The sequence below is a fragment of the Camelus dromedarius genome, chromosome 2 (assembly GCF_036321535.1).
Source record: "Camelus dromedarius isolate mCamDro1 chromosome 2, mCamDro1.pat, whole genome shotgun sequence".
NCBI lineage: Eukaryota > Metazoa > Chordata > Mammalia > Artiodactyla > Camelidae > Camelus > Camelus dromedarius.
The window spans coordinates 96171129-96187195 of NC_087437.1; the positions used below are offsets into that span (position 1 = coordinate 96171129).

At 36.6% G+C, this 16067-nt stretch overlaps 1 protein-coding gene across 2 annotated transcripts in view; it reads right to left on the reverse strand.

Annotated features, from left to right (window-relative positions):
• Positions 1-16067, reverse strand: part of ROBO2 (roundabout guidance receptor 2) — a 1150857-nt gene that overhangs the window by 12085 nt on the left and 1122705 nt on the right. For both annotated transcript variants that reach the window (XM_064496444.1, XM_064496453.1), the window contains exons 24-26: positions 13621-13826; positions 4434-4616; positions 2045-2218 (exon numbers count right to left, since the gene is read on the reverse strand). In XM_064496444.1, coding sequence (XP_064352514.1) covers positions 2045-2218; positions 4434-4616; positions 13621-13826 — 563 coding nt within the window. The remainder of the gene's footprint in view (positions 1-2044; positions 2219-4433; positions 4617-13620; positions 13827-16067) is intronic.

Consider the following 16067-nt stretch of genomic DNA (forward strand, 5'->3'; position numbering starts at 1 on the left):
GTTAAACACTTGGGAAGACTTGTGAGCCAAAATTTCCTCTGCAAGATCACTACTTCCAAAATGTATCTACATAATAACATATAATAACGCATAATCCTTTAATAACATATAATCCCTAACCTTTTTTGGAATGCTGGTAAATCTGAAATGCTAGGAACCTGTTTGCATTTTAGAAAGATAAGTAATAATATTGGTCATGCTTTCAACTAGGAGGTAGCCTGCTTTAACCAGACATTCTGAAAAATTTTTCAAGGGAAGTTTTAGGAAGAAAGAAAAGGACTCTCTATCTTGTTGATTTATATTTTATAGCTTTCACATATTCTGGATATCATCTTCAAACATTTCAGAAAAGCCACAAAAAAACATATGGTACCTGGATTTTTCCCCCCTCTTTCCTTGACATTCATAGTAGGAAAATTACACAAAAGTACTAATGCTGAGATTTGTAACTAGCATATCAGCGAGAGTAGTCTTTTTTATTTACAGGGAACGAGATCAACACTATAGACAACTAATGTTCAGATCATCTGAGGCAGAAAGGCAGTGGTAAGCATTTTTGCTCACCACAGGACATCCACTTAAAAAGAATCAAAATCTTGATTGTACCCTTACCCTCCTACTCCATAGAAACCCTTCTCAATGAAAACAAAGTAAGCAGAAAAGATAAAGTGAACCTGAAGGCTCTTGGACCAAGTTATTTTTGACTTTAACAGTCTTCTTAGTATTATAAAATGACCAGTCTTCCAGATAAAGACCTACTCCCAAACCAGTAAAGAACATACACTTCTTTTCCCACTAAGCCTCATTCCATCCTACAATGGTAAGTCTCAGGGACTGAGATGAGTGCTGAGGAGAGGTCGTAGCTTCTCAAAGTTGACTGCACATTCAACTCACCCGTGGAGCTTTAAAAATACCCATGACTGGTTTTCACCCAAGAACAATTAAATCAGAACCTCCAGGGTGTATTTTAAGAGCCCCTCAGATAGTCTCAGTGTACAGTTTGGCTAGATTCAACCCTTTGGTGTTTAGTAGTACTATCTCAGGAAAAAAGCTTTTGGCTTGTAGGAGGTGGTGCAGAGAAGGGGGAAGAAGTTTACGTTTGGGTCCCACATGAAAGTGGGCTCTTTAAATCCATTATCATACCTATTCCTTAAGATAGAACTTTAGGATAAATACTTTTATTTGCGTATTTACACGTGAGGATTAAGTTTAACACAGAGCTGATGCACTACTCATTATTGAACAAGGACATCTTCCGATAATATTGTGTTTCCTGAAACTAGCAGTGATTAAGCAAACAGTCAAAGATTGGAGGCTACACTTAAATAAAAGGATGGACACAAATCAGCAGGCTGTGGCCCATGGGCCAAATTAGGCCACTGCATTTTTTTCCATAAAGTTTTACTGGAAATAAGTCACACCCGTTCATTTACTTTTTTCTATTGCTGCACTATAGGAAAAAAAATGGTAGCGTTGCTTAGTCTTGACAGAGACTGCATGGTTCACTGAAGCCAAAAATATTTACTATCTGGATTTTTCAGAAAAAGTTTACTGACCCATCCACCAAATGATCTGTAGCATATTTTTAGCCCTGGAATTCACGACACTAAATAATTACTATATTGGAAATCACTTCACAGTCTTTTCCACGTGTGAAATGCCATCTAAGATATTTTCATTTAATTTCAAAAGTGATCCAACAACATGGCAAGTGCACAGGCTACTTATGTCTTCTTCCTTAATCTTAAAAGGGAATGCTCATTAAAAAGCACTCATGGAAAATGCCAGAATGGCGGAAAAATCAACATTGCAAAACGGTATGGCATATATTTATTTTTTGGGGCTGGGTAATGTAGAAGTAACTCCAGACTGTTTAAAAAAAAAGGGGAGGGCGTTTTACTTAAATAAGACCACATTGCCAGGTGTGCAGTCCGGTTACGTGACGAGGCAATACCTACTCTACCAGAGCTCCTCCATCTACATCAGTGATCGCACAGAGCTCGTCTCTCCCGTGAGGAGACAAGAGAGAAGGAAACCAACCTACCATCTGGCAGTCCTTCCCTTCGATGAGGCAATGCTGGTTGTGGGTCCACTCGGCCTCCCTTGTGTTTTTTAGTGGGCCGAGGCCTCTGACTCTGACTCAGGGCTGCACTGGTGTTACTGTCAGTGGAAAATGGGCTGGTTGGCCGAGGCCTCTGAGAGGAGGTAAAGGCTTTGCCTAAAAGGGAAACAAAGGGAACGGGGTACAGAGACTGTTATTATAAGACATTGATTCTGTCTTGTATTTCTGCTCTTGCTAAGACTAACCTCTAAACCTGCCTAGAGATGCCATTTGAAGATACCAAATACCAGTGCATCTCCATAGAAAAAATATGCCCTGCTGCATTTATTTTGTCCAATTTTCATAACCAACACACCCTCCACTGAAAAAATTCAAACAAATGAATGTAAAACAAGTCCACAAACCAAAAGCTCAGTATTCCTTGATAATATTTTTATTTAATTTTGACAGTCTTAGTGCTACTTTCATAGATATATGCAAATTCATGCAGCTTTTACTTCTTAAAATTAAAGAAGCTATTTCTGAAGTGAATTATATACTGTCTTATTTGTTTAAACACGTTTCACCCTTGGAATCTTACAAACTCTCTTTGAGCACAGAAAAATGTCCTCTAGGAATTTCATTTGAAATTTTACATGAAAGGTCTGCTCAGACACGTATTTTAAATTGACTTCACCAGAAAACGCAGAAACATTAGTGTACAGTATAGGATAGGTAGCAGGTTAAAATCACCTTGTCTATCCCAAGTGCAATAGGTGTTTTCGGATGAATAGTATTGTATCTGAGCAAACTCCAACCTCTCATTGAAAAAGGAAATATGCCATGTCCCTTTCTTGTAGTTAAGTGTACATATGCAGGTAAATTTATTCTAGGAAAAGGTTAGCTAATACATTTTCAACATCTTACGATGTTAATAACAGGTTTATTATGGTGTGAGAGGGTTGGTTTATGTGCATGTATTTATTCTCTTGTGTATGTTTTCATTTCACCACAAATTATTGTATGCAGTTACATTTTAAGTCAATGTGACATAATACAGCTTAATGCTTTATTAGCTATTAGCATACATGCAAGAACTGTACTCTGCTTTCTAATTTATTAGTTTCCTTGCACTTTCTCGCTGCTCTGCTTATAGCTAGACCACAAAAAGGCACTCAGGCAACATAAAGTTTCTGACTTATGCCTTATAAAGCAAGAAAATTCAAATAACCGTTACATTACAACATATTTTAGTTCAGATGCTATATGAAAAATAAACCTCTGCAATGCTTGGAAAGTCATTTTATTTTATTTGAAGATACCTAATGCATACTCAAAAGAAGTAGTATAATGGTATAATGATGGTATAATTCAAAGAAAATTTCCATGACTCACTTTTATAACCTGAGAGTTTAGTGAGGGGTCACAATGATTTTTCTTTACTTTACTATTTGAATACTATTAAGATTTCAAAAATGCATTGAGCATTTCACTAGTTTGTTTCATAAGGTAGGTCAGTTTAATTCCAATATCCATCAGAACTTTCTGATATGTGCATTTAAGAAGTATACCTAGTTGTGTTACAGCATGTATCATGCCAGTTATTTAGTTTCAGTCAAACAAATAATCACAAAATTATTGATCTATTAATAGAGTGAATCCCAAATTTACTTTTGAGATAACGATCAGAAACTGGAAAATTGCATAATTGGTCTTTTATATTATTATTTATTATTCTCATAAACCAAAATTAGATTGTGCTACAGAGCAATGCATGAGTAGTCATCATGTTACTCAACTTGCAAATGCAGTGGGTGTATTTTTAATTAGCATCCTTTAAAACAGACAATAAATTATTGGATTAAAATCTTAACAGCCAAACAACTAATAAGACCATCAGCCATTTGAACAGTTAGACTGACAGCCTCAGACCCATTCACTCCATGCTGAGAAAGCCTTCCCAGAAAATGCATTTGCAGAAAGAAATGGGGCAAAGGAAAGTAATGGAGATAAAAGCTGAATAATTTTAATCACTGGGTAACTTATTGATTGTGTGAGAATTTTGCAAAGCATGAGTTATTGAAAATTTAATGGCCATCTTAGTTGCAGCTTAGCTGTAACGTAAGAAGGAAGCATATTCCAATTAATCAGCAGAGCCGTGAAGGGAAAGAGGAATAAAGACTAGAGGGTGGTGAGTAGGAGCCTGTTTCTGGCTCTGCAAAGGGAGCATCAGAAGAGAGTTCTGGTAACTGAGCATCCAAACTATGTTCATGCATATTAAAGAAAGCCCTGCAGTCAGACTCGCTGAGGAAAAAGAACAGGAGATAAATAGCTCAGTGTCCAAAGGCCAAGATTCTCTCATGCAAAGAGTGTCGACTCAAAGTCTACCAACCTGTTCTTGTAAGGCTGGTTCCCTCCAGCCTAAAACCAGCTTTATCTGCTGCTGCCACCAGTGCTTGTGCAAAACTGCCGCTGGCAAAGATGGAGCCATCTGAGGAGCTACCTACACTAGATCTATGACTAGAAAAGTTACGATCCTCGTCAGATGCAGAGCCCCATCCATTTACCATTGAACCTAAAAACAAATGTAGTTGTCTAGTGAGTTGTATATAGTGGATAGCTCATCTGCTTGTACACACTATACTAATGAACAAGTCGGCTGCCTCCACTCCGCACTCTTCCTTGAGGTAAGTCTGCCTTCATCATGACTTCTTTAGCCATATGCAAGCATCATCCATGTTTGGGACATTTCTAGTGCAGAAGAATGAAGCTCATTTAAAACCCGAATCTGTTTGCAACACGTGAATAAAACATGTTCTGTATGGTTCCATTCTTACATTGTTTAAATTATGACACCATTATTTTCCAAAAGAGAATTGCTATGTAGATTTTAAAGCCTGCAGTTCAGAGAAAAACATTTTTACTGAAAGAAATGGTGGTGTATTTAAAGTCAGTTTATCAAGGACTCAGTTGAACCAATAGGGTGAATATATTTTGAATTTAATGCCAACTCTAGTGATAATTTGCAGGAAATCTACACTTTCATACTATAGAAGGGCTAGAAATATTTCAAGATTTTACATAAAAGTTAGTTACTTGGGAAATAACAAATATGAATTATCAAAAATGTATAAATAATATTAGAGCAAATACTTAGAATATAACAAAAAATTTTTCTTTGGAAAGTTCTAGTTTTTTCAAAGCTCAGTAGGAATTCTTCACTTTCTAATTACTTTAAGAACTCCAGTTACCTTTTTAATATTAATCTTTATTTTAGAATATTAACCATTATAAAGAATAACACTGATATTAATATGGATCTTTCTGCAAAATGCAAGAAGGCCATAGAGGAAAAGAATCAGTTTTATGTAAAGAGCTGCAAAATATAAAGATACTGAGAAATAATGCTTATTCTTAATTTTTAGCAAGTCATTTACAATTTTACACTTCTTCCTTAGACCAAAAAAGGCTGAGACCTTAATCTAATACAATTAATATTACAATATTTATTTAGGTTGATGTACCATTAATGTATGACATAATCAAATACCAAATGTTGCTTATCCTAACTTTTTAAAAAGAGAGGCGAAAAGTATTTATAAGAAGCTAATTTAGTATCTTGAAATAAACCAACATATAGTCACATAAAAGAGATTAAAGTCAAGTGCCATAGGTTTCTTTCCCCTTTTCTCCAGTATTTCAGAGACTACAGTACAGTTAGAAGTGTTGTCATCATAGAGAATTTGTACTTTTAGTGAAGGGCCAGGATACAATAACACGGGTTCATGCACTTTTGAGACAAGAGAAAACAGAACCCGGAGGGGTTGGAAGGATCAGAGAAGTTAAAAGGGTGTTAAGTGTAGCAGAGAAAGATAGAGTTTTGATTCCATGTGCCAAAAGCACAGAGATACACTTTTTACTTTCCAAACAAATTCCCTTGACACAGGCCACTGCAAGGAAGCCAAGATAACACCAGCAACTGAGCCTCCTCTGAGAGAACCATTTCTGAGTTAATCATCACAAGTCAAGGACCAACAGCCTAAAATGAAAGGAGAAATGATGCAATCGGCATTGCAATATAATGCTACAGTAGATAAGAAAAAATCAAAGTGATTCAGTCAGTGATCACAGAAGAATGCGAAACCCTAGAGCTGAGGATACTTTTAAAACATGGGAAAGTTCAGTCCCGGTCCCTCTTATGTCCTGTTTTCTGTGTTTCTAAATGTCTGCTGAACATCTGCAAAAAATCTGTGCTGACTCTCTGAAACTCATTCTCCAAACAACCATCTCCTTTTCTGCATCTCCAGTTACATTCCTAAGCCCTTCCTAATTCATTTCCTTCTAGTCCCTTCCATCTTCCTCATTGCCATCCGAATTACTTTTTTGAACCACTTATCTCTTGTTCTGTTACTCCATTCAAGCCTTACCTAGTTTGCTGATTCCACATCTAAACACCAAATGAGGTATCTGAGATCATTGCATATCCAGCCCAGCCTACCTTTGCAGTCCCATTCCCTCTGACAGCCTGCACAGTTCCATTGCCTCACCTCTATGGCGTTAGTTCTCATTCCTTTGACTCACTTCTGGATTGTTACTAACTCTATTAACCACCACCTAACTTCATAGTCCAAATCAATATCATCTGTTTTATCACTCCGATTCTGCCTCATCTTCAACCCTGCCTTAGGAGAATCAATCTCCCTACCTCCTGTGTTTTTTAAACAGTATGCATACAGTAGCATATCAGGTCTCTACAAACGACAGTTTGTGGCTTATACATGTTTCCTCTTCTAGAGAGTGGAACTCTGGAGATTAGAAACTATATTATTATTCATTTTCGTATCTCACATACAGGGACATCACACAGTAAAAATTCAGTAAACATTGGGCATAATGAATTAGATGTCTTCACTATATTCATTATTCAGTATAAATTCTGTATGTGATTCTATTCCATGTGTAATTTCCTAGCAATGGCCTTATTTTAGTTACAGAAAAAAATGTACTCATAAGAACTTCTAGAAAATGTATTAAATGAGGAATATAAGGTCAGTCAACTCTTGTTGATTACTCAGACAAGAGGGAAAGCAGTGATGTAATTAGTCCTTCCTGTGAAGATTTCCACATGCATGTTTGCCAATCCTTAAACAAATCAACTATTTCCCTGTCTCTGTGTCTTTGCTCTGTTTTTATCTCAATCACTAATGCTCCTTACCATGGTCTCAGAAATCTCAGTTATTCATGAAGTTTTCTCTCATGCTTTATTCTCTTCCCTGGGAAGAGAGGGACATGGATGACATGGCTTCCAGTTGGTGTTGGTCAGTATAGAAAGATACTTTCTTTTCACTACTCTCAGTAAGCGCAAAGACTAAATACATGATTTCAGAGTTGAAGAGATGTGTGCCATAGAAATTTGCTCATGATGGGCAACAGGAAACCTCATCAGCTTCAACTAAAGAGGGGCAAGAGCCCTCAGCGTAACATAGTTGAGTTTGCCTTCAAAATGGAGGGCACACACACAAAAAACAATAAACAGAAGGAAAAATGTTTTCTTTCCCTCTTTGTCAAGATATCTGTCTTTATCTTTGACTGCCCATCGACTCTATCTGAGATATAGCATATATATGATATAAAGAATGGGTACATTTGCAGGAGATATTTCTAAAGAGAATTGGCACTATGCATGAATAAAAAAGTATTTAACATATTTTAAATTTCCTCCATGTTATAAAATTGTGAAAATTTATTTAACAATTACTGATCCCTCTCTGTGGCTACCATTCTTTCTTTAGATTTAAATACCAAGAATGATCTGAAGATTTCTGTAAACTATTACAAAACAGGAAGACAATGATGCTAAGAAAAGAAAGACATTGATTCATCAGTTAGAAAGTAGGCTATTTTTGTGATAACCAGTTTTCTTTAACAAATGTAAATATAAACATGAAAATTGAAATGAACACTTAGGTAAAACAGCTCAGGCAGAGATTCTTCACAAATTACAAGCAATCCATACCAATTTGACATGTTATAGCCAAACATAATTAACACATATTTAAACATTTAATGAAAAATGAATTTGTGTCACATAGCCAGATTTATTTGTGTTTACATTTTCCATCTTTCCAAAGTTCTCAGGTTTAAAAATTGCTGAAAGGCCAAAAAAGTCTCAAATTTATTCAAGCTGTTAAAGAAGAACTGCAGATAGGACATTAAGTTGTTGCTCAAATGTTACTGAGCAGTAAAATACCATGATAAAGTGGCATCTTGCTGTGTCTCCATTACATCTTCAGCACTAAAATTAATTTATGATCAGTCATCAATTCATTTACATGTCGTTTTATGCTAACTCCTTCCTTGCTGATAGACGCTTATCCTTAGATCCATTAAGCTAGAGTAAAGTGTATGCTTTGTAATATGACCTTGCTAATTGTTGCATTACCATTTTTATGAGATACAAAAACTGGCTGTCCCCCATTTTTTCAGCCAATATTTAATCCAGGAACTCTTCCTATTAAGTGCAATCTGTCTAACTATCTGTTAAATAAAATCTTTAGCTCTAAGTGTCTTTGGACAAATCAATCCAAATATTGACCTCTGCCTAGATGTAGAAAAACATGCCTAATTTTTAGAAGTCCTTCTTTCCCTCAGATATATTGAATATGCATCAATTCACCTACATTCCTCAGAGAGAAAGGACTGTGTAATGTACATGGAAAGTAAAGTAAGAAATTAAAAAAATCTCTTCCTTGGGACCTCTGACATCTGCTAACTTGTTCTACTCAAGTAAAAATTGAATATATGATATTCCCCTTTTATCTGTTAAATTTGAAGTTTGTATTTAATGTCTTTTTAAATACACCAAAGCGCTAAGAAAATTATTTAATGACTTTTAGCATTATCTCTGAAATTTCCCTATTATGAAAATATTTCCCTTAAGTTTTTGTAACAAAAGCAAGGCGTCAGGTCATGTTTTTAAGTGGCCAATTCTCTAAAAGCTGTGTGGTCTAGTAAGGTGGTTACGCTGCCAGGTTCTATTATTTTCAAAATGATCTGCTTTGGGACTTTCAGCAAAAACCTCCAAAGACATAAAATACAGAAAATATAGAGCCCCGATTCTCTTTCAACCATAGTATTTACGTGGGGCCCAAAAATCAAGGAAACTTTTACTCATTTCACTTCCCAGCACTCACTCTCAGCCTCAATTTTTGTGATCACTGAGGCAGTTAGAATCCTGGCTCCATGCTCAGGATATTTTCCTCCTGCCCTCTCTCCTATTGCTTTCTGTTTCTTTTTCCCTGTGGTGGTGGAGTCATTAAATCCAGGAAACACACACCCTTGACTCCCACCATGGAAGTCAAAGAAGGAATTATCAAAGGCATCCCCCATTCCATTACCCAAAAATGGTGGGTTTGGCATTTAGGAAGAAATAACTACAAGCACATTCTGGAAGACTGAAACAATTCTGTGTTTGCTTTCCAGACAAAAAAAGAATGTGATGTGATGTAATCAAAACACTTCTGTACTTTATTATAACCAAATAGGTTTAAATTGTAAGTATAAATTAAATAAAAATTATAAAAATGCGATTCCCTTCAAAAAGTGCTAATAGAGTTGAATTTTGTTAGTGTGAGTCACTATAACTGAATATAGAACTAAATGTGAGAAAAACAATTAATAAACGTGACATCTAAAAATTACTGTTTTTAGTCTTGATTAAGTGTATGGGGGTGAAAACTGATGTTTCTAGAGATAATATAATATGTTGTATTTGTATAAATACATATTTATTCATACATGTATACATGCACACAGAAAGGGAGAGGAGAGAGACAGACTAGGAAATCATTTTCCTCCTGAATATGCTAAATCCAGAAATGAGAAGAAAGTTGAGCATTTCCAGAGCAAGGATCATGATAATTTATCTTCAGAGTAAGACTGACTGATTTTGAACATTCTTATGCCATTTATCAGGTGGGTGACCTTAAAAAAGGCTTTAAGCCCCTCTGTGACTCAATTTCCTTATCTATAAAATGAGAATAAAAATAGGGCTGTGACAATTAAATAAGTTAACATACAACAGGGATCAGCAAACTTTTTCTATGAAGTGCCAGATACTAAGCATTTTCCACTTTGCTGTCTCTGTCATATAATTTTTCTTTTTGTTCCTTGTTTTCTTACAACTGTTTAAAAATGTAAGAAACATTATTAGCTCACTAAGCCACACAGAAAGAAAACAAGCCACTGTTTAGAAGAATGCCTTTCATGTAAGGGCTATATATGTGCAAGTTATTATTATTAATATTATTATTATTAAATCTAAACACCCAGGCAAGCGGTTGGAAGGAAAAGACATTCCATAGATATCTGTTGTGGAAATAAATAAATAATGTAACAGATTTTCAAAGCACATTTTCCATTCCTGAGTTTTATGGACTCAATATTGATGTCCCCCTAAAATTCATACATTGATGGTCTAACCCCTAATGTCATATAATATTTTGAGGTGGAGCCTTTGAGAAGTAATTAGGTTTAGATGAAATTATGAGAGTGAGGGTCATTATGATGCGATTAGTGACCTTATAAAAAGAGACCAGAGAGCTTGCTCTCTCTCTCTCTCTCTCTGTCTCTCTGCCATGTGGACACAGCGAGACGTCTCTCTACCAGCCAGGAAGAGGGCTCTCAACCGGCACCCAACTTGCCCGCACCTTGACCTTGGACTTCTCAGCTTCCAGAGCTATGAGAAATAAATATTTATTGTATAAGCCACCTAGTCTATGGTATTTTGTTATACCAACCCAACCAGCCTCAGACACTGAGATTATGGGCTACAGAATTCCTGATACTTTCCTCTCTTCTTGGCCTTTTCCATTCATGAACCATTATTTCAAAAATTTTAAAGTCCTCATAAATTACTTAGTTGTTATGAAAATATTTGAAAATAATACATCTATTTCTTTACAAAATGGGCTCTGTACTTTGTTAACGGCTGATAGTCCTTAATGTGGCAGTTGTTGGAATAGAACATATTTCAGAAGTAGAATTCTGAATAATTTTATATGAGGCTTATTAGCCCATCTCTGTTATCACTGGATTTTATCCTGGTTGGCGTTAGAGTTTCAGGGAATGGGACACAACTGTTAGTTCTATTTAATAAAAAAAGGTCATTAGTTTCATGAAAATGGAAATATCAGAGAATTCAGATGAACGTAATGACTAATGTACTCACACCACCCATGACTTTAGAACACAAAGTAAATTAAGATAAAATCAGAATCCTCTCTGTGGGCACTTACCATCTTAAAAACATAAAAAGCCAATGGAAATATTCTTTGTTTTATTGCCCACCTCATTTAGCACCATTAAACTAGCCTTGAATGTCTGAAGAAAACATAAACATGTTAGAGCAATATTCATTAGCATGTTGATTTCTGTAACATTGGGTCTGTACGTACATTCATCTCAGGGCCACCCCCATGTACATGAACGCGTGAGCACACACGTTCTAATACACCCAGGACCCAATTTATATTCATGTACACACTCCTACATGCACTCACACATTTACATATGATCACAAGCAATTTACATATGATCACAAACCCTGTCTATACATCCAGACACACACTTCTGTACACACTTACACTCGCTACACACACATCTTTTTTGGAAAAAAAAAGTATTTTCTTTTATTTTTAACTTATATTTACTTATATTACATTTACACCCCAGAGAGCAAATTAAATCATTGATCTTATCTTCCCCACAAAGTTACTGAAAAGCCAAAAAGACAAAAAGAAAGAAAAGAGTTTCCTACTTGGCTACTTTTGTGTAGAGTGCAGCTTCTTTTCCTAAGGAGAGGTGTTAGTCACAGGATAAACTTATTGTGGAATACATACCTAAGCACCTTGAGGCTTTTATATATGGCAGTAATTAAGCAGTGAATTCAAGTAGGAAAACAGAGTGTTTTCTCGGCAATAAAAGCATCATTTGGAATGAACATTATACTAGCTACAAGGAGAAATTCAGAGTGTTTCTAACCACAGTCACATTAGATGGTGAAACATATTATGAACAGATGAGCATGTGAAAGTTCACAATGACATTCTCCTGATTTATAGATATATTTATCATCCTTGACATTATAATATTTAATAAGAGAACTACATAGGCTGTGGCTGGCTTTTATCATTGCAATTCTTTACTGTATTGCTAATGGAAACGAGTTCAGTATCATTAGTGAGACATGTAAAAATATGCAGAATTTTAGCCTGAAGGAGATTATGCGAGAAATTGTGGCAACGGGGCTTAACATAACAGTGCCCTATTAAGTTAGCTCTCTGCATTCAAGGGTTTAAACTTTTGCTCTGACACCTTCAGTTGGAGTTGGATTTCAAATCACAGCAGTAGATCTGCAGTTCTTAAATCTTAATTAGCTCGGCAAGCAGACAGCCCCCAGGTAAGAAGAAAAACGGGAAAGTGTAGGCTCCTGCATTACACTGTGTGATTCGGAAGTCACGGAGAGGGAGAATATAGGTACCGTGTTTCTCCATCCCTGTCATAAAGCAGTTTCCATCAGTGTTTTTGAAATCTAACACGCAGTGCAAAATCCATGCCAATTAAGAAGCTGTTGGAGTAAAAATGAATTAAATGGGGTTGTGGTAAAATCCTTCCTAGAATGAAGGGTATCACGAAGGTAAATATAGAAATGGGTGCTTTACTGAGAAGACGGGCGACATACCCGGGCAACACACTGGTCGCAGTTATGTCTCTATAGTCGTGTAAGAGGCAACTTTGTGTGTAAAAGAACAGACACCTACTTGAGTAGGAAGAGAGAATTTTTCCTTCTCTCCATACTCATTGCGTATACATTAGGATTTAAGTTTTTGCAATAAAATTTGATAAATTTAAATCCTTGGAAATAGGCTGCAATGCTGTGATCATCCTAGGAGAAGACCTTTTGCAGCCTTTCACTTAGTGAAGGGGGCCAGAGGAAGTTAAAGGAGCAAACAGCAAAAAATAACTGTATTTCTTGGGAGAGGAGCAATTATTGGATCCAACAAGATCAGCTGCATAAATGCATGGTTAGCTGGCTACACGTTTCCTCCACTCTGAAGAGAGTATCTCGTGCAACCGTGGAGAGGCTTATTCTGAAGACTTGCTTATTTTCATCAGTGAATGATTTTACAGAGTGAAATATCAAGCAACGTTTTAAGATTGCATTCACTGTGTATGTTGCTCCTGATATACAAAATATATCGTTTCGTCAAGTCAAGGTTTTTTATGTAGTAGACTTGGTTCCCCAGTAGAGTGAACTTTTCATGAAAGCCCTAGATATAATTGAGTTTTCTTTCATGTCTTTCAAGCTTTTTAAAATTCATGAATTTTCTTATCATTTCTGCAGCAAAGCAAAAGTATTCCCAAATCCTTTTTTCAATTTTGTGTTTAATATTAACATATTAAAAAATGTTACAGAAATAGATGGAGTGGGCTAAATCTTACTGAAGAAAGTATTTGATTTTCGATGCAATTTAATGCTACAAATGGGTCAGTTACTCCTATAGAATCAGTTCTGTTACCTGTCACAGAGCTGTCTAGATTGTCCATGCTGGACCCGGGCGTCTGCTCCAGGGCTCTCAGGGGCCTGGGGAGTTCTAAAACTTCTTCTTCGTCATCAGCATCATCATCTGGAACATCTGTTTCCAAATCAGAAATCAAGGCTCCGGACATGTAACCTAGTGGTGGAACCGGGGGCTGTGGAGGCTGATTATTGCTTTGGACGTGCCTAGAATTCAAATGGGAAGGAGAGAAAAATAATTGGTTAGCATGCCACCAAATTATAGTTAGAATTAAACAGCATGCCAGCGTGCTGTGGTAACTCATTTTGTCTTCTTGCTCTCCATTAACTAATTTTGGAGCTTATCATGCTTTCTTCTATTTCTGCAGAGCCAGCGGGCTGTGTATCCAAAACAGCCACGACAATATAGACTATTCCATCTTTTATGGGCACTTGTGGGATGATGCACAGAGGGGAAAATTCAGACCCAGCATTTTTGTACAAATAAATCACCCAAAGGAGATTAGAAATATTCATCACAAATACCTATTTAAAGATGATTTTTTTTTGTCCAAAAAGAATATAATTCTGGTCCCAGCTTTTTGTCAAAGTTCAGCTTAGCTGTGTAACCCCTGTGACCTGCTGGCCTTTATGAAGCAAAGATGTCCCATGAAAACCTAATACCAATATCCTCTCCCTCCAATCAGGAGCGTGTTCTCTGTCCTACGAGGCTTTCTACCTGCATGATCCCCCAGGAATCAGGCCAGGTGTTTGGAAATTTTAGCCCTGTTTGGGGTAGACATGACTACTTTGCATCACTGACCCAGCAAAGTCTCAAACACCTCAAAGGCAGAAAAGATTCATCTCAGCACTCTGCGTTGTGAACATTAGATGTGCCAAATCAATCAGCTGCAATGAATGGATAATCCCAACCTTGTGAAGTACATAGACCTTGAGTAATCATCTTTCTTTCAGAACTTATTATAGTGAAGATCAAATATAAGAGACTTGTTTCAAATCACGGGGCTAGCAAAATGTGGAGCTGGACACTGGATTCCAGTGGGCTCATTATGTGACTACTTAGAAGTTTTCTCTAAACCATCAAATGCTGAAGGAAAGCAAGTCTGCTATTTGTTATTGTCATTAAAGAGTGAATATAGCACATATTTTGACACATTGTCTTTTTTTTTCCACCTTGATGCAAAGTACTTAAAAGACCTCTGCTAAGGGAGATTTAAACAAGTACTACATACTTTTATGATTCGTTTTTGAATAAAGATACAAGATTTATTTTTCTTTAATATTTGCATTTTGGGGAAAATATTTCCTCTTTCAGAATGTGTTTAATACTCTTCTCCCAACTGTATTCTTGAACTTGTGACCAACTCCAATGTTAACAAGATTCTAGATCTTTCAGTGTTCAGAGCCTAACATATTAGTTCTGGAGGCTACCATCAGGCCCACATCTTTAAATTAACAGATTAGGAATTTGAGGTTCTAAGTTATTATCTGGCATTCATCACAGCTCATTCATTGAAAAGTCAGGAAGTTTCCTAACTACCATTACAGAAAATCTTGAGTGTTGATGGCAACATCTTGTATAACACATAACCTCAAATTCTGTTTTGAATCAGGGATGGAGTAGGCCAAGTCATAAGCAAGAGAACACAAGGTAATATTTATATACATGATTCATTTTACTCTAATAATTTGCACTTTGGTCCCAGGAAGGACTGAAGAGACCAACACTGTAATCCTACATCATTGCTGACACCCCTTGATGGAACAAAAACACATTAAGGGGTGAAAACGTATTCCTTGAGTTCAGCAGAATTAGATGAACAAGAAAAGGGTCCATAATGTTTATAAATATCTTCTAGTGACAGGCACTGTGTTGCTGTACTTCATGGGTCAATATGAACAGAATCCCTAGAGGTGAAGCCTGCAATTATTCTTTTTAAACACTTCTATGATGCAGATGTGAGCCCAGATGGAGAGGCACCTCCATTCCAGTAGGGCAAGGTTCTGTGCGAGCATTTGAAACTTGGAACTCCTACATGGGGAATCAGTGTGACATCCTGGAGGACTGTTGGACTGAATGGAAGCATGCTCAGAGGAAGAGGCAGGGTCTGCTCTGTGTGGGGACATGGAGCAGGTGTAGATGAACTAGTCTGTTCACTCATTTAGCAAGTGTCTGTGAACCACTCACTACGTGGGGCACTCTCCTAAGAGCAGAAAGACAGCAGTGAAGAATTCAGATGGAAAGCCAAGCCCTCTGAAAAATAACAGCTACCATACAGCTAGATACTTTACTAAGTACTGCATGAGTACAGACTCATTTAATTCTTTCAAAAACAATGATGAGAAATAAAGAGAACAAAGAGAAGTTAGGTCTTTTCCCTGTACTCCTGATAGGTAATATCTAAGCACTAGCACATCCTGTTTGATAAAATCTTTGTTTACCTGGAG